Below are 23,345 nucleotides of genomic sequence, written 5' to 3'. Positions count from 1 at the left end.
TCTCTGCTCTGCTGGGCCGACGAGATAAGGGCACTCACTGTAGTCGAGATGATAAAGTAGAAAGGAATGTCAAGAGTCGCATGCTGTGCAAAATGGGATTATGTAAAGGTGAGCAGGGTTTCTATCGCAGGGCCTCACATATCACTACACCAAAGCCCTGAAGCCAGACAATATCATACACTACTAATACAAGCGTGGAAAAATGTACTTACCTTATTACAGCTCTATTCACATTTTCTAAGCTCACTTCTAATGAAGAGTATCAGTACCCCGAGGAAGTTTTGACAACAGATGAGAGCAAGTGTGGACTGGAAAATGTCTTCAGCATACATTTTCTTATCGAATTTTAACTACAAAAATTCAAATTGTAAAACATCTTAACAGCAAATTCCCAAAATAGTTTGGATGCTGTTAAAATTGTTAAAAAATACAGAATTTGATGGTAATTTAAACACTATGTCTAATTGTAAATATAGCCAAGACAACTACTTTGATGCTAGCAACACATTTGCAAAATGTTGGGATTAGGGCATGTTGTGTTACATTACATCTTTTTGCAACACTCCCTGTAGATTTGGGAACTGAGGAGACCAGTTTCTGGCGCAAAATGTTGGCATTTTTATGCTGAGCAATGTGAGGTCTTCCCTGTAAAAGGGCATTTACTGAATGGCAGCACGTGTTGCTCTAAAAGCTGTATATACTGGTCAGCATTAATGATGCATTCCAACATGTGTAAGCTACCCATGCAATGGGCACTTATGCATCCCCCTACCATCACAGATGCTGGCGTTTGAACAGTACGCTGATAACAAGCTGAGTTGTCTCTCTCCTCTTTAGAATGGAGGACGCAGCATCCATGATTTCCAAAAAGAATGTTAATTTTGATTCATCAGATCACAGGTCAGTTTTCAACTTCCCCCAAGTCCATCTTTTACAGACTCAGGCTCAGGGAAGTCACCGGTCTTGAGTACATGATAGAAGCAGCAAAGTAAAGACCAACAACTGCTATCTAGGCTGTAGTTCATGTGTGCAGACATAAAGTCAGCGGGTCATTAACATTTTTTTTACATACGCTTGGAAATGAAAAACATCCTAAGTGTTGTCAACAACTCTTTTTTGTTGTGGTTGGGCCAGAAACAGGCAAAGAGGAGTTAACCAATGCAAGAAACGAGAATAACACCTTTCTTAATTTCATGAAAACTACAAGGATGCAACATTTAGCTCTTTCTACTGTAAGGATTAATAATAATTTGAAGCAGGCTGTACCTTGTTTTGCTGGAGTAGAAAAGGAGCCAAATCCCTGTGATGCCACACTCCCTGCGCCTGTAGTGAAGGTCCCGCTGGGTTTCTGCTCGCCAAAGGCAGCTTGTCCAAATCCAAAGGTCTTTGCACCGCTGTTCCCAAACAGGCCCGTGGTACCTAGAGGAGATATCCACAAATCAATCTTGTTCCAGTGGATATTTTTGGTATTTTGGGGGATTTTCAACAAGCAATAAATAATAAATAATAAATAAATTGACATATTACCTGTCTGAGCTGGCTGTCCAAATCCCGCGGGGGCTGCTGGGGTGCCAAATGGGTTCTTGTTGGCAGCTTCTTCACTTGGTTTTCCTCCCAGGCCTCCAAAGAACCCTCCACCACCAGTTGAGCCTGGTGTATTGGCTGAATTTGAACCGAACAAACCTCCGCCGGTAGCTGGTTGCTGCTGGAAAATAAATGTTTCTGTTACTCAAAGCGTCCAGGAAAATTTAATAGACAGTGGTATACATCATTATAGTCAGAGGATCATACCTGTCCAAACACACCACCAGCGTTTTGTTGTGAGCCAAACACAGGTGCGGAGGAAGAGCAGCCGAAGCCTGTGATACGAAAGAAAGACAAATTCAGTCATAACCTGAAACCCTTTGTTTCTTGCCTCAAACAGAATCCGGTTGCTTCTGAAACTCTAGCCTCCTTAGAGACAGTAGACAGGAGCGTAAAGCTGCGTCTAACTGCTGATACATCAACATCAGCTGTCCACTGTGACTCAGACATTCCCAAACAGCTTTGGGAATTTAGGGAATCTTTGGGAATGGGACAACTCCCCTTTCCTCATACCACCCTCCATATTCATGCTGCCACACCCCCACCCCCCTCTGCAAGATGCTGGCTTCCAAATCAAAGTGTCACATTACCTACCTTAACTGCCCACTGCTTTTACAGACATTAACACAGGTTCTGGGGTTTTTCTGAAATAGTTACCCAGGAGGCACATTTCTAAGGTTTACTTTTCATTCCTATTGAATCAATATTATTTTGCCTACAGGCCTAATATGTTATAATTTGTGTTTTGGATCAATTGGGGGGGGGGGGGGGGGGGGGGGGGCAGGCATCTAACAGCTACAGTGTTGCTTTTCAAACAGAATTTTGAAGTTTCAAAAGGGACCCTTCTTTGACAGATACACACAAAGTTAAAAGACTCGGATTTGGCGGCAGGGTGGAGTCTTTCTCACCTGACGGCTGTCCAAAGCTGAATCCTGAAGACGAGGATGTGGTGGTGTTGCTCCCAAAAACAGACGCCTGCCCAAATCCAGAGCTCTGTCCAAAAGCTGGTGCTGTGCTCTGTCCGAACAGCCCTGAGCCTGTGCTGCTGGCTGTGTTGGCGCTGCTCGTTCCAAAGGAGAAAGAGCTGGCGTTGGTGGCTGTGGCGGCACCAAAAAGACCCCCTCCGGTTGTCGCGCTATTAGGAGTCGCTCCAAATGCTGATTGGCTGAAAGAAAAGCCACTGGCTGCCCCTGTGTTGCTAGCAGGCTGGCCGAAGCCACTCACCTGGCCGAATACCGCTTTGCCAAAACCGGTACCAGCTGCTGCGCCAAAACCAGCTGAGCTAAATCCTGTGGCTGCAGGTGCTGCAGGGCTGGAGGAAGCTGGAGGTGCAGCAGGTTGCCCAAAAACAGAGGCAGCAGTGGTAGTTGTTGTGCTGCTCACAACTGTAGGGGTGAGCGTGCTGGCAGCAATGGCGACGGTACTAATAACTGGTACAGCTTCAACAGTACTGCTGTCTGTTGTTGCAGGTGCAGCCTGGGTAAAAATGGAGCCTGGTTTGTCAGAACTGGGTGCCTGGAACACTGCAGGAGCTGACTGAGAGATGGTTGGGGCAGCATCAGAAATGGGCACAGGGGCAGGAGCAGGAGCAGGAGCAGGAGCAGCAGAGGTAGTGTCTGGAGTGGTTTCTACTGTAGGAGCTGCACTAGCCAGTGGTTGTGTTTGAGGTGTTTCTTCGGCTGGTGGGGTGATGGCGGAAGGAGGTTCTGGGGTGGGTGCAGCTGGTGCAGGTGTTGGTGCTGTAACTGTAGCTAATGGGGTTTCTGTGGTGGTTGAATCAGCTGCAGGCTCGGGTAAAACTGGGGGGCTTATACGCTCTACAACTAGTTCAGGTTCGGGCTCTCTATATGGTGGAGGAGGTGTGGGCTCTGAAGGTGGTGGTGTGGCTTTTTGTTGCTCTATGGAGTCTGCAGAAGCAGCAAGAAGACTACTTAAGGATGTCGGGAGAGGGGAGGCTGCTAGGCTAGGCTGAGGAACAGAGAAGGCTGGCTTTGGGGTCGATTCAGGAGGCTTGAACAAACTGCCTGATGCTGCCCCCTTGGATAAATCTACTCCTGCGGTGTCCTCTGCAGACTTTTGGAGACCTGCAGCAAAGCTAAACTGTGCTGCTCCCTTCCCAGCACTAATTCCAGCTTCTCCAAATGCAAATGATGCCACAGGGGTTTTGGTGTATCCATCTTTAGCTTCTTCTCCCGGGCCAACACGCAGTCCAGAAAAACTACCCAGAGTCTCCCCTCCAACTATCTTAGGGGGCTGTGGATCCACCCTGAGGGCAGATGTGGCTTTTTCTCCTTGTGGGTATGGAGGCGGGGTGGGTGAAGCAGTTCCGAGAGCAGGGGATGTGGACTTTGGGGTGAGGGAGAATGGCTCTTCTCCGGGTTGCCCAAACATCATCTTGCCATTTCCACCAAAGGAGAATTTATTTACATCCTTTGCTGTAAAGACATGAGAAAAATTTAAGTTCTGCGTGTTGTTGAATCACCCTCAAACCATCCCAAAAGCAAACTGCAGTATTGTTTTTACCTTGTGACATCCCAATTCCTTGAGTGACTGTAGGAAAACTGAAGCCTGGATTTCTGCAAGATAAAATGTAGCAGGCATGAAACAAAAGAGACAAAATATTTAGCTTCTGTAATTTGACACATTTGGATGTGTGCTTTCATAAGGAATCGGAGAAAGGGGGAATTTTATAAATTGTTTTGGCTACCACTACGCACAAGCATTTAAGTGCAGTTTTACAGAAACAGAATCAGAAATACTTGCTTTATCCCAGGGGAAATTTGGTGCATGATGGGAATGTTACATTGGTTCATATCTTTAAAAGCTTCTTTGACTCACCCTGATGCAAAAGAGAAACCTTTGCTGCTGCTTTGCTCTGCAGAGTTAGCAGGAGCTACAGAAATATCTGTTTTGGACGGCTGGCCTGAAGAACACAAGAGTTATGATGTCAAAATACTATAAAGGTATTAAGTCAAGTAAAATTAATTTATTTTTCAGGTTTAGAAAACATTAGCAGGCTGAAGTGCTTCACTTATAGGCAAATGAAAAAAAAGTTTAAAAACTAATCTAAAAAAAAAAGGCAAAGATCAAGAAAAAACGGTAATGTAAAATGTGCAAAAGCAAATCATTTTTGAACATACAGTATGTGGTTATTGCAATTTAAATGTTATCATAAGCAAAAAAAAGCATCATCAAAGATCAAAAGTCAAGACTTTGCATCAGTCCTTACCAAACACAAAGCCTGACTGTGGAGCGGTCATACCTTCAGAAGAAATCTTCTGAATACCCTGGGCAGAATTCTGCAAAGAGACTTGTTGTTAAAATTAAATCATTCAAAGTCTTTAAAACATAAAAAAAACACTCAAATGTTTACTCCACCTGTATATTACAGTAAAGTGAATGAGTTGAAAAACACAGCACAGGTTCTTTTGAAAAGTCTGCCACAGGTCAGTATGCATGCTTGTGCAAACATCTGCAGATTGGTATGTTTGGGTCATTCCTGTTTAACTGAACTTGGGCCTGAACAGTGACGCAGATTCGTGCGAGGAGTTCCCCTGTTGCCCAACTGTGACTTGTAGCATTAACATGGGAGGAAGCTGGGACATTTCTCACCCATGCGGTTCATGACAGATCTTCTAAAAACTGTCAGCAGTCTGTGAGTTTTGACAGGTGGAATGTTCTTTAAAGTTAGGGATTGCGGCCCCAACCCTTACAGTGCCTGATATTGAGAGGAGGTGGATAAAAAAATATAAACTGAAGACAAGTATTTTTCCCTGAGGAGTGCAGTTCAAATAGTTGATGTGTTATTATTTAGTTTAACCTACTTATATGTTTGTCAGACAATTATTACCTGGCTATGTTCAATAGTTGATTTTGATTGGTCAAAACCCCAAACAATATACTGATCCCAAAGTGTCAAATCATTTAAAATCAATCAGTGGAAATTAGTCTGGATTTTTTTTTCCCTCTGCTTATTGACACTGTGGCAAAAATGTGTTTCTGTTTGCTGTGGGTTCTTAATATGAATAAAAGTTTTAAGTTCAATGTTAATTTGACTCAAGGGTAAGGTAATATGAATCTAGCTGTTGCCTTAGAACCACTGGCAACCGTGAAAACTTGAGGTACGATTTTTTTAGCAGTGTAAGTCATTTCTAAATCAAATCTTCAGATCGAGATTTAGTATTGATGTTAATTTTTGGGGGTGGGTAGCTGGGTAATAAGCAGGACTATGTATAGTGAGCAGGTGGTTTTAGTGGATTGGAAGCCCTTCAGCGTGAGAAGTGGTTCTAATCCACTGCTAACTACAAATGTTGGGTTCAGTCCATACGGACTTGGCTTGGGGACCGGAGGGTTGTTGGTTCAAGTCCCAGTATGAACGAAGTTTGGCAAGTGGACTGGTGGCTGGAGAGGTGCTGGCTCATTTGCCTGGGCACTGCCAAGGTGCCCTTGAGCAAGGCACCCCCCAACTGCTTGGGTGGCGCTGGTTGAAGGCAGCCTCCTCACTCTGAAATCTCTCCATTAGTGCATGCCCATAGCATGTTTGTGCATGATTGTATGTGTATAAACTGGGGATTAATAAAGTGCGTTTACCTTACCCTATCAGGGTTACAATCCCCTATAACAACCCACGAACGAACATTATCACTTTCATAGATCAAGTGTAAGCTAACATCTTAACATCATTCCAGGTTTAATAAAAATGACAATGCTCAGCAAGGATACATTAGCACTTTAAAAATAACAGACTTGTGTTTAAATCTTTTAGAGAATAAAGCGTTGATTAAGTAATAGATTTGGTTTCAAAAACGATATACCTGTTCGGGTGAATGATGCATGAAAAATTAAATATATCAGCTGGACTGGTAGATGTTATACTCACTCGTTTTGCCTGGTTTGAAGAAACTGCTGCGAAGGCTTGACCGCCCGGCTCTGGTATGGGTGAGCTGGGAGAAATAACGAGAGAGGAGAGGGTTTAGTGTTTTATTATTCTTTTAACATAGAATACGTGTGCCACAAGTCTTCTTGTTAAGCAAAATGAGGTGGTCGTTTTCAATAAATAAGGTGATGACAACCACAACCTTGGTAAGAAATACTTCTTTTGTGTAGAGCTGGATGAAAGAGTGTTATACTTGGTGCACTTATATGATCTTGAAAGCAAAATGTTTTATTTCGGCATTCTAAAATGTATGCACTACTTCTTAATATCAAGCTGGGAATCAGTTGTAGAAACGTCTGAACCTTTTTAGTTTGACTGAGATTTTTAGTGCGTCATCAGGCAAAAGCTCACTTTCATAATCATCTTAACTCTCACAATGCTTTTTTTCTTTTGCTTGTTTGTTATTGAAAGAAAGGTTTTGTTTAGGAAAAGCCCTAAGGAGGGACGGCCTTGTCCAAATACCAAGCACAAAAGTGGAGCGCTGCCCAGTGAGGCAGAAAGCGTAAGATGCAAGAGACTGGAGGGGGCAAAAGATGGGAGTGTGTGGAGTAAATAAATGGAGTAAAAAGGGAAATGCCCAAATGAAGGAAATAATGAAAGGCAGGCTGATATGTAAAGAAACTCCAAGACAGAGCTCGTTCAGTGTCATCTAAGTGTTTGTGGGTTTTGTTTTAGTTCTATTCTCCTGGAAATAGGATTACACCTGATGGGTCACCATAGCTGAGATCAATAAAAGGAAATATTAGAACACAATTTAACTCTGACCACTGAAATGGTGAGACTTTGAAAATTGAATAAAAATGATGATGAAATAAGTAAAAGATACCAGCCTTGAGGTGACAGCCTAAGATGTGAAAATAAGACTCTGTTCCTGTGTGCACTGACTAAGATTAGGTGGATTCAGTGACCTGATAAATCTATACCGAGGAGACACCCTCAAAACAAACACCGGAGCCCTGGAGGAGTTGTAGTGACAGACTGTCTACTCTGTGAATCAGAAATAGATCTAAACGGATGCAGTCATGACTTAACACCATAAATATTACATAACCTACAGGATATTGAAGGGATAAGAAAATGCTATATGAAGCCCACTAAAAATATGCGTTTAATTGGGAAACTGCTAAATCCTAAAGAGCTTTATCTGCCGCTTCAATTAAGATGTGACCAAAACACTTCAAAGTGAAATGCAAGAAAACCAATAAAGAGATATTTTGACTTTTACACTATGAAGTTTTTAGGTAGACCAAAAAAATGCAATGAAAACAGTAGTGTCTACCTGTGTTTGAAATCACACTTTTCTGTACTGTAGACATAATAATTCTAAGAATGTAAAAACAAATCTGAGATACCCTCATGATACACGCTGAAGCATTACCTTTTGGTACAAAGATCCCTCAGATCAGTACAGTCTGAAGTGTAACAGCTTCTTTGGTTGTTTGGAAAGATCAATGTGAGAACTGGTTTTGATTTCTCTCACTGCTCTTCCTCAAGAGGTGCGGATCTAGTGGAGTGACCGGTTCCGCAGCTTTAAGATTAACAAAATAAAGATGAGGAAATAAAGAAAGCTCACCTGCTAGGGGCACAGAAGGCTAGTGGTGCCAGCAAACACATTGACATTGTTTACCTACCGAGTCTGCGATCCCATGTTAAGCCATGTTACATAATTTTTGTATCTAAATTTCCATCAAGACGATTAGAGACGATCCTCTACTCTGCTGATCGAGTGTATACAGAGCAGGAAGTGCACTGTCAACGTCGCGCAGAAACTTTGTCGCTCCAAAACAACAACTTTACAGGAAGTGAAGAAAAACCAACTATTTCACATAACTTAACACTTCATGAAGTCAACACACAACTTTTAAAAACATTTTCATCTGTTATAAAAAGCCAACTGTCTGACTTTAAAGGAGATCATAACATTGATTGGAAAAAAATTAAAATCATTAAATATGGAGATACGAGGTTTCTGCATGACAGTGACGCTACGTCAAAAGAGCTGTCAATCACAGCGCTGTACCCCACTTTAAGAATAAAATGATTAATTAAAACTCAACTTCACAGAAAAATATACACTAATATACACCAGCATGACAACTTATCATAATGACAGAAACATCATCAGAAATATATTTACATTTCTTTTATTTTAAATATTTTAAAGTTTGTCCCATGTCTCATCTGTTTACATGGAAGAGATGGGCATTGCCACCTATGCGGCAGCAAGTCAGAAGAGAGTCCTCTAAATCTTTTGGCTTCACTTTTGGGAAGGGGAGGGGGGCTGTCTTGTCATCCATCTAGCTGGCTATAATCATAGCTAGCTGTCATTGATCAACACCTACTACCCTCCTCAACAGAAGGCAGGCAAAAACAGAGACAAATGTTAAATGTTCCCCATGTGTCTCACACAAGTACCAGCCAGAGAGACTTCTGTTTTTATGCACCTAAGCAATGGAACTCTTTGCCTCTGGACATCAAACCGTCGAGCTCTCTGGATGCTTTTAAAAGGAAACTTAAGACATACCTTTTTAATCTAGCTTTTAATTTGGAGTAATTTATTTTTATTCCTGGACTGCATTATTATTATTATTTTAGTCATTGTTTTTACATTTATTTATCTCATTTAATTATTTATTTATCTATTTTATTAACTATATTCATCTGATCTTGTCAACGCTACCTTATTTTTAACTTCTCTTTCAACTTTTACTTATTTTATTAATCTTAATGTGTTGATTTTATTTTATTTTTAAGTATTTTATTTATAATACTGCCTTTTTTTAATTTTACCACTGCTGTTGTTTTCTGACTCTGTTATTTTGTGAAGCACTTTGGGCTGCATGTTTTTATGTATGAAAGGTGCTATATAAATAAAGTTGAGTTGAGACACACACACACACACACACACACACACACACACACACACACACACAAACACAAACACAAACACAAACACACACACACACACACACACACACACACACACACACACACACAAACAACAACAACAACAACAACAACAACAGTGAGAGGGCCCCATATGATAGAAGTTCAAGTCTAACAGGCTTCGAGAACCTTTAGATACTTACCTTCCTGAAGATTTAAGTGACTACTGAAAAACTAAAGGCCAGATTATTACCTGATGTTGGAAACCACAGGAGGCCCCTTGTCCTTCAGCTCCTGGACGTTGACGACCTGAGGTACGGTCTTCAAAGTAGACTCTGTCAAGGAAGCACTGATGACGGCTGGAAAGCATGCAACCACATAAAGTAAAATAAATATAGCTTCACAGACAACAAGAATGTTTACGTTGAAAAAATATATAAAAAGCAGTCAAGTGTGATATAATGAATACAATGTTGTCATGGTGATCCAAGCCTGGTTCGAATCATACACCAGTTAAATAAGTGAGTCTTGAGCTGGGACAGAAAGTTTTACATCAGTCTGGAAGTCTGTGTCTCCCCCTGCTGAATTACAGTTGGAATAGCAGCACCATATTAAACAAAGAGCTGCTTGTACACAGGATGTTGCCCCTAACAACTCACTACATCTTCCCATTTAAAAAGCAACAAAGGTCTATACTCAATGGCAGTGTTCATACCTGGCTTCTGGGTGGCCATCTGCCTGCGTAGAGCAGCTGCAGCAGCCTGGTGGGCGGGGATGTTGACAGGGATGTTCCTCTCGGTTGGTGGGGCTCCATGTTTTACTGTCTTTGTAGCGAGGGCCGTGCTATCAGCCCCGCTGAGGTTGATCTTATTAGATGGAACTGAAATATCAAAGCAGTGTTGGTGGTAAGCAGCTGCAATTTGTGTTGAATTTAAAATTCAAAAAGCACATCAAGGCTTTTAATACCAATCGAACTGTATTAAAGCGTACGATTCCCTCACCAGGGCTTGCAATAGGGCTGAGTCCAAACCCCATACTCTGCACAGAGTGTAGTTTGGCTAAAGGCGTGGACTGGATGGCACCGAAGCCCGGCTGAATAGAGGGGGTCCTCACGACGGTGGGGTGGCGGGGAATGGTCATTGCTGGAGGGAGGACAGGCAGAGGAAACGGTTCCGACTGTAGTTCCTCTTCATCCTCAAGCTCGAGGTGAGCCGGGTGTGGCTCCAGAGACTGGGACAGGGAGGACGTGGAGCTCACATCGTCTAAGTCTTCGTAGTATTTGGGTGACAGGAAGGCCGAACGGGACAAGTTAGCTGGAAGAGAAGACGAAGCAATATGGTGAAAAAGGCATTTAAAGGGCAATTAAAACTACGTCCAAGACTATTATTATAAGATGGTCATTTATAAAAGTATGACTGTGCTCCACGTGTGTTTTTAAGAAGCAGTGTTGTCAACAAAAGACATTTTTGAAATTATTTTAGTTTAAGAATCCAGATATCATACACCATTTTTTGCTGCATTGGTTTTTTACAGAAATCAGGCGGTAACAGCACAACAAACGCTGTCAGTGGACACAGGCCCTAACTATCATTTTTAGTGCTTTAATCAGGATTTGTTTACCTGGAGCTGTTGAGCGGACAGGAGGCATCTGACCCTTTGAGAGGAAGTTACGCAGCTGAGACTGTTTCACCGGTGAAATCTTCGCTGCTGTGGAGAAACATCTTTCATTAGTTTGCAATTCATTTAAAAAACGTGATATTCTTGACTATCATTCTTCAGTTGTCATTTATTTCAAGGGAAAAAACAGATCAATACCTGGTGATTTGGCTTTGGCCTTAGGAGAAGTGGTGTCCAGCTTGGCTTTAACAAGCGCATCCCTTAAACTGTCTAGCTCGCTCTCCATGCTGTCATAGAACACAGAAACATGTTAAAATCAGTGGAGATGGGTCAGCAAATAGAGGCAGATGATGAAAAATAAATGTAGCTATTCCTTAAAGTCCACAACATCTATAATATAAAAATAAATCAAATGATGAAAACAGCTAATAAGAGGGATAAATTCATTCAAAACAGTTTGAGATTTGGCCCATTTAAGGCTAAGTAAATTTACACAAAAAGTCTAGACAACAGCAAAAGAAAAATCCCAGAAAAGAGTGGAGACCCTACAAAAAGTATAAGTAATTTATCACAATAGTCCCAGCTCTTACCTCGCTGTTCGTGCGGTAGAAGTGCTGGGCTCTATAGTTGGAGGGGTGGTCTTATTGTAAAGGCGCAGTGATGTGAGTTCCTTCTCCAGCTGCTCCAGTCTGTTCTTTTGCTGGTTGATAATGTACAGGTTGTTGGCCAGTGTGGTGAACAGCCCCTCTCGGCCCGGCACGACCATATGCCTGTGATAAAAGAGAAATAATTCATTATTAAAAGTGCTTTACTCAAAGTGTTTTCAGTACCAAACCCTTAAATAGTTGTGCTTACTTCTGCTTTTTCTTCTTCTCCAGGTGTTTCTCCCATTCCACATCCAACACATCATTCACGTCTTCCACAGCAAACATAACATACTGGTACAACCTACGAATCTCCTAAAAGAAGGAAAAAAATAATAGGTGAGGAAACTGTGAGTATGTAGGCTTTTCAAAAGTATCTATTCATGCAAATATTGTTTGAGTCATCCGCCTGCTGTTCACCTTCAGCTGTTCCTCGCTGCGTGGGTCCAGAGGTTTTTTGTACAGCAGCTGTCTGTAATTTCTGTCTCTGCTCAGCTCACTCTGAGCTTTGGCTTCTTCTGCCCCAGCAAAGCCCTCCAGTAAGGTGGTCTTCAGAGTGCCAATGTCACCATGGAGAGACTGGAAATCAAAAATAGAAAAAAAGGTAAGAAGATAAAAACGGACTTCATTTAAAAATGAAATAATTATTTAATCACATTAATAAAAGATTAACCACATGTAGTTTGGATTAGCTCACACCCAATTTTTTTAAAGATATACATGTCTAAATATAAGAATATTTTATGAAAGGTTCAAAGAGTCTACAGATTACTGACAGTAAATAAATGCACTTAAAAGGAAAACAAATTATTTGCTGTTTCTGTCTATGATGAAACATGTTTTTTATTAAAAGAGCAAACTAAATTTAAAAACTGTGAATACAGAAACTGTCATTTTGAATAGGGGTAAAATAAAAAAAAGCAAAATCTGAACTGTGCTTTTACCTCAGTTGTTTCCTTGATCTCCAGCGTGAAAATATGGAGATCCTCTGAATCCTTCCTCAACTCCTTCATCTCGTCATTGGTGCCGACTTTGAAGTCAGCTCTTGAGCTTCGTGCTTTAAGGTCGTCCAGCTCCTTCTGGAAATGTGCAATCTGACAGCGAGTTGAAGACATGTTTAGTTCAGGGACATTTTTGCAGACCATGTGACCAGGAGTATGTGACATCATCTGTTGTAAGCACACGTGTGAACCAGTGGCTAGACAACCTCAGTCAGTTTATGCAGTAAGAATGTAGCATCATGTGCTGTAACATAATCTTAAGAGGTAGTATTCATTTCAAATGTAGGAATAGCTTGCTACAAATGTGTTGTGTGTGTTACTAGTGTTTATGTAGTTAAGATAGTTGGGCAATATCCAAGTAATCTAACCTACAATCTAATTCAGTCATTTAGCTTCATTATGTTTGCATGAATCTCTACAAAATCAGGGGGTCTTGGGTGGATATGCAGCATTTTAAGTTCACTCAGATCACCATATCATTAAACAATCTGTCAGTCTTATTAGCTTCTAAATCAGAACAAGTCCTTTTGTAAGCAAGCTAACTTCAGTTATCTAACAGTACTCATCATCAGAGCCTAGCAGTTAAAGCTGCTGTTGGTAGGACTGGTGTAAAAAATGTACTTTTTTTCTGCTGGGTTTGGAGAAAAGGTCATAATACCCATCGGTACTCATCTGTAAGTGAAGTAATTTGTGATAATGGTGAAATCTCTGCTTTTTCCAATGCCTTTGTATCAAGCGATGTTATTATTCCCCTATTTCCCGTTATCACGGACCAATCAGAGCTTCTCCCCGACCCTCTGTCCTGATTGGTCGATGGGCAGCCCCACTATGTCGCCCTGAAGCCACTGCTTTCTCATAGAACTCGCACCATAGACATATAAAGAGGAGACGCAGAGAAAAGGGCGCAAGAAATGCGGCCGCCATCTTGATCCGGTCATCCTACCCATGACCCTCCCTGTAAACGTAAACTGAAGCAGCAGAGACTTCAAAGTGCCAGAGCACTGTGCGGCAAAATAACTATCATACATCACATATATCACATATCAGAATATTCTATTACTGTTAAGCCCACTATGAATATTAAAATACGAACCACGTGTCCTGTATCAAACCTACATGTATGACGTTTGCAGAAAAAAAACCCTGCATGAAAATCAGTTTAGTATTCAGCAAGTTAGGATTGGTTAAATTCGCTGTTTAATTAATTGCGCCTTCCAAACAGATTACACTGAGTGGAGTGGGTGACCAGACCAAGATGGCGGCCCCACTGCTCGTCAGCGCCAATAGGTAGTAGCGGTTGATGTGGCGTCTACTCTTTATATGTCTATGCGCACAACGATCATTTGTGGGCAGGTTTTCGGCAAGTGAGAGGAAATCTGGTGGGGAGGGGTAGTGTTGACATTCCAAATCTCTCTCCGAACTGATGTTTATATCACAACTACCAACAGCAACTTTAAGCCTGAAGTTATTTGGTCAATTTCTACACCTTAACACGTTTGTGCAACTTGTTTCAATTCAATGTCGGTCACATTTTCTCACGCTATACGCTAATGTTAGAACTTTCTTTGGAACTTAAAAGACTGCTGCAACTCAACTGCAACTGCACTTGAACCTGTGACACTAAATGCTAATGCTAACACATAAAATGCTATTTCTACTGAAACAATACCAGTCAAACTTATAACACACATAAAAATGTAATCCTAAATAACAAAAAAAGAAGACTATGATAGGACCTTGAAAATGATTCACAAATAGACACATGCATTAACATGGGGTACATTTTTCTCCAAGAATCTAACTTTTTTTTTTTTTACAAGTCCCCCAATTAAAAGCAGCACATGGTACACCTGAATGAATATATGTCTCACCTCCTCCAGTATGCCAGCCATAATGGGATCAGATTCTTTCTTTTGCTGCAGCTGCTTTTCCAGGGCCTTCATTACAGCTGCCTGCACAGAGAGGAGAGACAGAAGCTCCATGAATGCCTGCTACTGAGGCAGCAAGTGAGACACACCAGTCAACAAACACAACCTATACAATGTAGAGAATAAAAACTTCAATATTACTTTTGTCTTGTTCAAAGGTTTCTCCTACTTTCAGTTAAAAACCACTTCTCTTGATAGGGAAATTACTGTTGCTAGTAGCAACAGCTGCAGGCAGAGTTCTAAAGCAGTTATGTTGTTTTATTCATCCTTTTCTTCAGATCTCCTTCAATGTAAATGTTTCATCTTTTGACTGGCTTGATCAGTCTCCAGAAGTCTTGATTATTTTGTGATAATATTTTATCATTTTTAATGTTTTATTCTAAGAAAGTTCTCCTATGCTAGCTGGCTAAGAAGGGAGGTGTCCAGACTTTTAAAACTATGGTGGCCCAAATGGGGCACTGACTGAAGCAGGGGTGGCACGATGTATTTGTGCTCCCACATTAGAATATCTTATAGATAGGGATGTAACGATATATATAGAAGGCGCTATCTGCATTATACTCCGCTTGTTCACATGCTTGTACATGTTGAAGTCTGAGTCTTCACATATGACCCATGCGTCCGCGGAGATCATTTATAAGTCCGCTCCTCACGTTGATATTCAGTGTGTTTAACATTTTGAACATCTCAATATGATCCTTAGCTGTTTAATGCCGTCAGTTATATACATTGTGCCATGAAGGAAAATTTGATTTAGGGGGAAATTACGCATTTGGCATTCTTTTTGACATGGAAAACTTTTACGTTTTTTTTTTTAATGATGAAACGATAATTGATCGTTAACATTTCCAAAGATCGATCAAAGAGAAAACTTGAAATTTAAATCCCTCATTTAAAAAGATTTTACCTTATTTGTTTTGATATTTAATACTTTCATTTGAGAATTGTTCACTTTCCATTTCTCTAGGATTGTTCTGAAATTTTCCAGCAAGGAATTTTTGTGCGGCCATTTTTAGTTTTTTTGCAAAGTACTGAAAACAAGTGTGCAGTGGTTTTATTTGAGTTACAACACACCTTAAAAATGAAAAGGGACTACTTTGTTTACAAAGAAATATAAAAGAGAAAAATATTTATTGCAACTGTCCATATCTGAGAATTGAAATAAAATAATAGTTATTTAAATTTTGAGTTCAATCCAGTTTCCTTGAAAATCGTTAGAGAATCGTGAGTGAATCGTATTGGGAACCAAATATCAGGATTCCAATTGAATCGTGGGTTGAGTGTATCGTTACATCCCTACTTATAGATGTTATTCACTGGTTATAATGTTTTAACTTAAACAAGAAACACAACCCAGTGGCAACATCTAAATCTTCTAAGCTTAACTCTTTAAGGACTCAAAAGGAGAAAGTCGTTATTTACAATACTTAAAATATGCTAAATAAAAATATAAAGAAAGTTGCCAGTGGCCTGTTGCAATACCAATAGTTTATTTTAACATATGTCCTGCGTCTGACAAGGCAAAAAGCCAATAAACCTAATCATTTTGGGGTGGCGCCAGGGGTAGTCAATCAGATTTTATGGGGGTCCATTCCACATCTTCATACTTGCCCATGCGTCCATATGGCTAATGTGCTGCCATTGCTAATTTATGATTTGAGTGCTGGACAAGTTACTGTAATTATTGCTGCTTCACAATTCATTTATTTGTCTCCCAGCAACCATCCCTCTTGTTGTTTCCTTGTGTTTTTAGCTCCTCCCAACAAAATAATTGAAAGAAAGACGCAAAAAAAAAGACAAGGACAGAGGAGGCATATTTGCCAATCAAGTAATCCCTCCTTCCACGGCTGCAAAAAGGAGTGATGTCAGATATTGATGACAAGCTGCACAGCTGTCTCATACATCAAACATATGAAATCCTCCAGAAACCTCCTCTCTTTTCGATCCTCATCCTCTCAAGACATAGTCAACAAATTGAAAGATCTTCCATCATGGTGAAGGAGTAATGATTTTCGGGTCAGCCAGGGAGAGAGGACCCAAGAATGCGCAAATTAATGAAATGAGAAGCAGCCTATGCGTTCTATTGTTCCTACTTCAACTCTTGTAAACTTGGTTTTAACAAGAACAATAACTGTGTTGGCTCTCTGTGGGGACTGAATGATTGATTTTCAAAGGTGTTTGCTTAGATGTAGTTAAATCATAATTTATACTTTTACTTAACAAATTCAAAAGACCACTTCTATCTTTAACCAGCTTTTGGCAAATATGTCTTTTTAACTATATTTATCTGATTAAATCTGTTACTTACAAGAAGAGGTGATGAAAACAGTAGAGTACAAATACTGATACTGTCTGAATATTTTGAAGTGAGCTAATGAAGGCTTTGTGCTTTTAACATGCCCCTATGCTGAAAGGTGACATTCTTAACTGAAATATTGACAAAAACATTGAAAGAGGTCTATCTACTTTGTGAACAAATAAAAAAATCCTTCATAATTAACAGACGGGACCTGTGAGGTTTGAACACGGCCCTGCGTGGCAGGAGCAGGTTTCTGGACGACTGTGGGTGGTGTGCTGCTCTGAACTGGACGCACTGGAGCTGCAACAACAAATTAAGAAAAAATGATTCTCATTTGATAAAGAAAACAAGAATTACACGACTGTTCTGATTATTGTAGTTACAGAACCGGGCAAGGGCTTTCTTACTCAGACCAGCTGGTGGCTTAGTTGCCGAGGTTGGCGGTGCGGTCAAACTGCTGGGAACGATTGCTTTGGGCAGCGGGGAGTTGAAGGAGAATGGCTGTGAGGCTGATGCTGGGGCCTCCAGGGCTGAAAACCTTAGATAAATAGATGACAAGTATATTCTTTAATTCTGTGTACTGTATGTGTAGGCATTGTCTCAGTTGAAATATCATGAAAATGACCACTGGTTTAACTCAGTTGACAAAGAATCTTTCCATATTTCCAATTCTAAACACGATAGCAAAGACAAAATTATAAACAAGATAAAGAAGGTAAAAAATACTTACCTCCCATTGAGATTTAGTTTCACAGTTGGAGGAGAGGGAGCAGCAATGGTCTGTGGTGTTGGTGTTGGGGTTGGTGTTGGTGTTGGTGTTGGTGTTGACACCGGAGCAGGAGCAGGAGAAAACGCAGGAGCAGGAGCAGAGGTTATAACAGGAGCCGGGGCTGGAGCTGCCACTGCTGATGGTTTGATGGTGGGTGCGAATGAAAATGCTGAAGAAGCTGAGGGAGTTTCAGACGGAGGTTTGGAGGCAAAGGAGAATACTGAGGATGTCGACCCAAATGCTGTTGGTCCCCCCATGGAGAAAGCTGACGGCATAGAACTGGCGATCGTAGTTGGGACTGAGAAAGTGAAGCCTGATGAGGATGATGATGATACGGGAGCTGTGGGACCCATGCCGAACGGGGCAGCAGAGAAGGAGGCGGCGGGAGCAGGAGGAGTTGAAACAGCTGCTGGAGCCAAGCCGAGGTTTGCGAACGTGGCTGGGGCAGATGGGACGGAGGCAGCGACTTTGGGAGCTTGTGTTGCCAAAGACCCTGTGAAGAGAAAATAAATTAGCTTTCCTTTGATCTCCTCACATGATGGGCAAATTTGTCTACAAGCAAAGGTTTCTAATTGTAGAAGCGAGTGGATTATCCTTAAGAGGAGAAAAACTCACAATTTTTTCACAGCAATATTTCTTTTAAACATCAAAGGAGAATGAACAAATGTTATCCAGCCTCTCTGAATGAGTTTGGCAGCGACATAAGACAGTTTAATAGAAAATAAGCACTTCCCAGTCTAGCCGAAGATCCCTACATAATCAAAACAGCTGGTCTCATTGAATGTTTGTGAATAATAAGAGCAGAACCACTGAAAAATAGGAAAACAAAAATGACTCCCAGCTTTTATAAATTTAATTTTGCTTTTTCAATGTGTCATGAATGAAAATATTGTCATTTAGAAAAACTGCTGTTATCACTACCTCAATCAAAAACTGTCAACTTTGAAGGTTCTATTAATTGATGTTAAAACGCAATAAGACCTCCAGACTACAGTTTTTTAATTCAGTTGGAATATTTATGGTTGACTCTAAAGAATATAACTTAAAGCTCCTGTGAGGAGTCTGTGACAAGTGACGAAACAGACTGAAATTACTATGGATGCCTCTTTATGACCTACAAAAGCAAACTAGACCATTAGCGACAAGATTGGCTGTTGCAATTTAGTTTTTTTTTTACTTAATGCTTTACTGCAATCTACAAGACCTGGGCCCGTATGCAAGTCAAGCCATTACACAAACGAGACCATTAGTCTTAACGTATCGTTATGGAACGGCCCATTTGGCCGTAGCGTTAGCCGCATGCACGACTGCAAATAATTGTCCAATTAACTAATTGCTCCATGAAAGTGAGGCTGGTGCCAAACATCATGTCCAGGGAACCTCCTGGAAAACCCCTATCCAACCAATTTGAATTACACATTCCTACTACACATAAACAACAATAAACATGGCGAGCGTTACCGGTGTGAGTGAGAGAAGATCAAGAAAAAACAATTTTTCAGCAGAAGAAATTTACATTTTATTACAAGAATATAGAATGAACAAACAACTATTATCAGCAAGTCAATCATCAAAGATAACAAACAAGGAGAAAGGGAAAGTTTAGCTTAAGATCTTGAACTGGGTAAATGTGTGTGGTGTTTCTGAGCGCACAGCAGAAGACCTAAAAAATAAAATAAGCAACATGCATGCTTTACGCAACGAGCAACACCACCAACGTGGTCCAGGTGGAGGAAAACCTGTCCCCCCATTGAAGAACGAGGACTTGTTAACAGAGTTGTTTGAGAGAGATTCACTTCGCGGTATTGCTGGTAGGTTACCTAAGAATTATTTTCTAATTCATTCATGTGAAATAATCTACAGAAGTACTTTTATTTACAAGGCTATGATTAGGCGTTCACTACAGGGTGGAATTGTATAGGAACAGAAGCCATGTCAGGAATATTCATTTCATCTTTTGCTTTGATCTTTCAGTCTCTTGTACAGTAACCTTCATGTATCCTGGGTTCAGTGCAGACACATACGGTAACGTATAAGCACAATGTCCACCGTCCTTTAAACAGCCTAACGGGTGCGCTAATCCTGCCGTTAGCACCTGTAATGGTGGGGTCTACCGCCATAAAATGTAATGCTTTGTTGGGGCGTTAACCTGACTCATGCATACCGCTGATCGATTATTTTTTCACGATTAGTACAAGGTCTGTTTTCATGGCTAATGGCTGGACAGGCATATGGGCCCTGGAGCTTAACGAGGGGCATACTTAGATGCTGCTTAATCTAACCATGGAGCATGCAACTTGTGTCAGTTACCATAGCTTCCCAGTCAACTTAGAAGAAGGTGATCAACTCCAAACTCCACATTTCAGATATCCTTAAAACCAATTGATGGCAATAAGTTGGTTTTTATTTTATCGACACACTGTGATGACTCAGGATATCATGGTGATGGAGCCATAATGTGACATAATTTCATGAGACACCAGGTAACTCACACTCTTTTGTAATTTGATCTAGTTTTAAGGAGGAGATAACATATAGTGAACTGGTGGTTATACGAATTAGAAAACTAACGTAAAGCGTAGTGGATACTGCTCAATGCTCGTTTATCCCATCACACATGGTTTAGGCCCAGTAACTTCTCATTGCGAGTACACACAAAACATGAGCGAAAATTTTTTGACGCTTTCTCACGCTAATATCATCACGTCTGTCTTTTCGTGAAGCGAATATTCGCTCCACTGAACACCGAAGTGAAATGGGGAGTGGAAGTGGTGTGCCCCTATAAAAGCCGGTAGTTACCGCCTGTTCATTCTGCCGTTTTTGTCACACGTATAATGAAAGATATCAACGTGATCGCTGCATTATACCTGTTGTGGAAGTACTAGAGACGTTGGGGATCCAACCCATAGACATATATACGTAGACACCACATTGACTGTGCTTTCCCGCTGCTGCACAAACATATGAATTTGTCCTAGTCTGTTCGTCTCAAGAGTTTTATATCTGGTTACTGTATACAGTAAATGTGAAATTATCTACTTCTACCACCACCACCACCACCATCAGAATGTAATGCACCATATAGTATTGTCTTTAAACTGTGTCCTGTACTACACTGTAGGTACCTGGCCACAGGTGACTCCTACAGGAGCATCAGTGGAGGATGTATAGATGTGTCATTGAGGTCCGGCCAGAGGTTGCAGAGAAGTGTGTTAAAGCCACCTGTGGAAGACAACTCAGGCAGCTGGGATGAGGAGGAGCATCCCAGTTGCTGAAGCTGAGCTACTGCCAGGTCTGGGACGAGTTGCTGCCAACAACTCAGCGAGGGAGGCCATCAGGGTGAGGGAGACCTTCACCTCCTTCTTCTCCGCAGAAGGAAGTGTCCCATGGCAAGTCAGTGCATAGTGCAGTAGCACACCCACAACGGTTCTTTTAAGAGTCACCCAGTCATAATTTTGAGCAAAGTTCCTGCAATATGATGTTGGTGTCCACCATATATCTATTGTTATTAATAATAGTAATGACAAGCAAAGACTTGTCACAAACATTTTAAGCAGTTTTTGGGAAAATGAAAGCATAATTAAATATTTCATGACATTCAGTGTTGCGTTGGGGTCATCAGTGAAATGCAATATATAATAGCATTTTAGACATACATCATACTGTGCCTGATATAGTGTAACTATTTTGACATAGAACTGTAGTCTGCATAGGTAAACTAAAACAGTTTACTTTTTTACATTATGTACTTCATGCAGTTAGTGTTCAGTGACTGCGAGTATGAACACATGTAGCAACAAACACCAAATGTAACCACAATTTTCAGGTAAGACAAAAAACGGGAAAAGGGTAAGTTTTCACAAAGTACCAGTCAATTTATTTGGCACATAAATAATAATATATAAAATGTGAAAAAATTGATGTGCAATAGCAAGTGGTGTTATTTTTGTGCAGAAAAAGAAAACAAAACTATATACATTCCATAATAAAAATAGAGATTTCCCTATGTAAAAATTGGATACATGCTTTGTTCCCTGAAGAGATTGTCACCCAAGTTACTCTATCTGTAAAAAAAGGCTGCCTGTTGCCTGTCGCTTTAAGACGGTGGAGAGTGGTCAGCCAATTGGTGACCGGCAGAGGGAGCTGCACAGACATATTTCTCGGACCAGCCTGCCTGATGCACTGATGATAGTGTTTACTCAGTAGTTCTCAGTTGCAAAGTTTTAGTAGTTAGATGGTGCTTTATCTCAGATTTGTGAGTCCATTGAACAGTTAGTTGTTTTAATTGTCGTAATTGTCTAAGGTTGTAGTATTGTCTTCGTAAATTTCTGTTTCATGCTTGTAGAGTTAAGTTTGATAGCAGAAGTGTGATTGAGCGCATAGAGTAAGATTAAGCAAGTTTGACATGTATTGTTTGTGTTTTCCAGAAACCACTCACAATTTCAATGATCAAAGGACACTTTTACCACAGCTAGACCTGGTCATTGGATTTACCTCTGAGAAAGCAAAGCCAGAGTTCTTACTGGACTGTTAACATCGATTTGACTTATCCCACCAACCTACACTAGTCACACTATTTTACACTAACCAATTAGTTCCTCATTATAATCAGCATTGCTGGCCTCAAAAATTAATTTGTGCACATGAAATTTAACATACTCCTTCCTTTGGGGCGACAATTTCTGCAGGGAAGGAAGCATGCTCCTAAGGAACATTTCGTCTTCCCACACAGGTGGGACGGGAGGTTGAAGGACCTGCTGCTGCTGCTGCTTTCTCAGGGTTTTGATGAGCAGGTCCTCTATCTCAGCCTCCCGCCCCTTTGATGTCTTCTGTGTCCTCTTCCTTCCTGCATGACAAGAAAACAACTTTGTGAACAATTACACCATCTAATTTAAAGTGATATTATTCATTTAAATTGTCTGATTATGAAGCAATAAAGGACTTTAAAAACAACTTGAAATTGTGTTTTATTTACCATTTATGCAAAAATGAGATTCAATACATGTCAATGAATGCAAATTTAATTGTCATATACTTACCAATGGGTGGCTGCTCAGGTGCAGTTGGGGTAACTGCCTCCTCCACCTCCTCCTCCTCATCACATTCTTCTTCTGTGGCGACATTAAGGACAGGGTCTTGGATGTGTGTTTGACAGTTAAGGCAAAGCATCAATTACAAACATTGAGCTTATGCAGCTCCTAACGGACCACAGCTAAAAACATGTTTGCCTCTGATTGATTCAGCTTTCTGTTTGATAAGAATTATCACATTATTTTACTGTGTACAACATTTATGATTACCACCTCAGTACCTCATGAGATGGAATGAGGTGTGCATGTGTTGAAAATATGAAATCCATGCATTCCATATAAATGCATGTAGAGCTGCTGAGAGAAAGAATGACTTGAACTGGTCTTGATTGAATCTGGAGCTATATCACTACTCCTTCATTTAGATATATCATACAGTGCCAGTGATGAGAGCATCCTGCCTTTGTTTGTCCTCCTAACTTTAAATGCATAAAACCCTCAAGTATAGGCAAAGTCATCCTAGTTGAAATGTTTTCTTTTTCCCATTCATTTATGTTGCTGTTAGCATTGTGGCTAGCATACAGTAGACACATGACCAGATCCTCCGTGGGATTCTAGTGTTTTTTTCTATCAGTACAGTGAAGAATCTGA

The 23,345-nt window shown here is 40.7% G+C and overlaps 1 protein-coding gene across 6 annotated transcripts in view; it reads right to left on the bottom strand.

The window, feature by feature from the left end:
- The window catches only part of nup214 (nucleoporin 214), a 58,748-nt gene that overhangs the window by 22,366 nt on the left and 13,037 nt on the right, over positions 1 to 23,345 (bottom strand). For 2 of the 6 annotated variants that reach the window (XM_034710299.1, XM_034710297.1), the window contains exons 12-32: positions 17,626 to 18,157; positions 17,303 to 17,433; positions 17,107 to 17,195; positions 14,540 to 14,620; positions 12,612 to 12,761; positions 12,088 to 12,246; positions 11,879 to 11,982; positions 11,614 to 11,793; positions 11,222 to 11,310; positions 11,027 to 11,113; positions 10,408 to 10,719; positions 10,122 to 10,286; positions 9,660 to 9,765; positions 6,464 to 6,527; positions 4,814 to 4,883; positions 4,423 to 4,507; positions 4,108 to 4,160; positions 2,493 to 4,019; positions 1,792 to 1,859; positions 1,528 to 1,705; positions 1,267 to 1,419 (exon numbers count right to left, since the gene is read on the bottom strand). In XM_034710299.1, coding sequence (XP_034566190.1) covers positions 1,267 to 1,419; positions 1,528 to 1,705; positions 1,792 to 1,859; positions 2,493 to 4,019; positions 4,108 to 4,160; positions 4,423 to 4,507; positions 4,814 to 4,883; positions 6,464 to 6,527; positions 9,660 to 9,765; positions 10,122 to 10,286; positions 10,408 to 10,719; positions 11,027 to 11,113; positions 11,222 to 11,310; positions 11,614 to 11,793; positions 11,879 to 11,982; positions 12,088 to 12,246; positions 12,612 to 12,761; positions 14,540 to 14,620; positions 17,107 to 17,195; positions 17,303 to 17,433; positions 17,626 to 18,157 — 4,383 coding nt within the window. The remainder of the gene's footprint in view (positions 1 to 1,266; positions 1,420 to 1,527; positions 1,706 to 1,791; positions 1,860 to 2,492; positions 4,020 to 4,107; positions 4,161 to 4,422; positions 4,508 to 4,813; positions 4,884 to 6,463; positions 6,528 to 9,659; positions 9,766 to 10,121; positions 10,287 to 10,407; positions 10,720 to 11,026; positions 11,114 to 11,221; positions 11,311 to 11,613; positions 11,794 to 11,878; positions 11,983 to 12,087; positions 12,247 to 12,611; positions 12,762 to 14,539; positions 14,621 to 17,106; positions 17,196 to 17,302; positions 17,434 to 17,625; positions 18,158 to 23,345) is intronic. The other 4 variants (XM_034710300.1, XM_034710298.1, XM_034710302.1 and 1 more) reach the window with 2 other exon arrangements.

Source organism: Notolabrus celidotus, chromosome 19, assembly GCF_009762535.1.
Source record: "Notolabrus celidotus isolate fNotCel1 chromosome 19, fNotCel1.pri, whole genome shotgun sequence".
In the NCBI taxonomy this organism is placed as follows: domain Eukaryota; kingdom Metazoa; phylum Chordata; class Actinopteri; order Labriformes; family Labridae; genus Notolabrus; species Notolabrus celidotus.
Note: the sequence above shows the minus strand (reverse complement) of the source record. Positions and strands in the feature narration are given on the sequence as shown.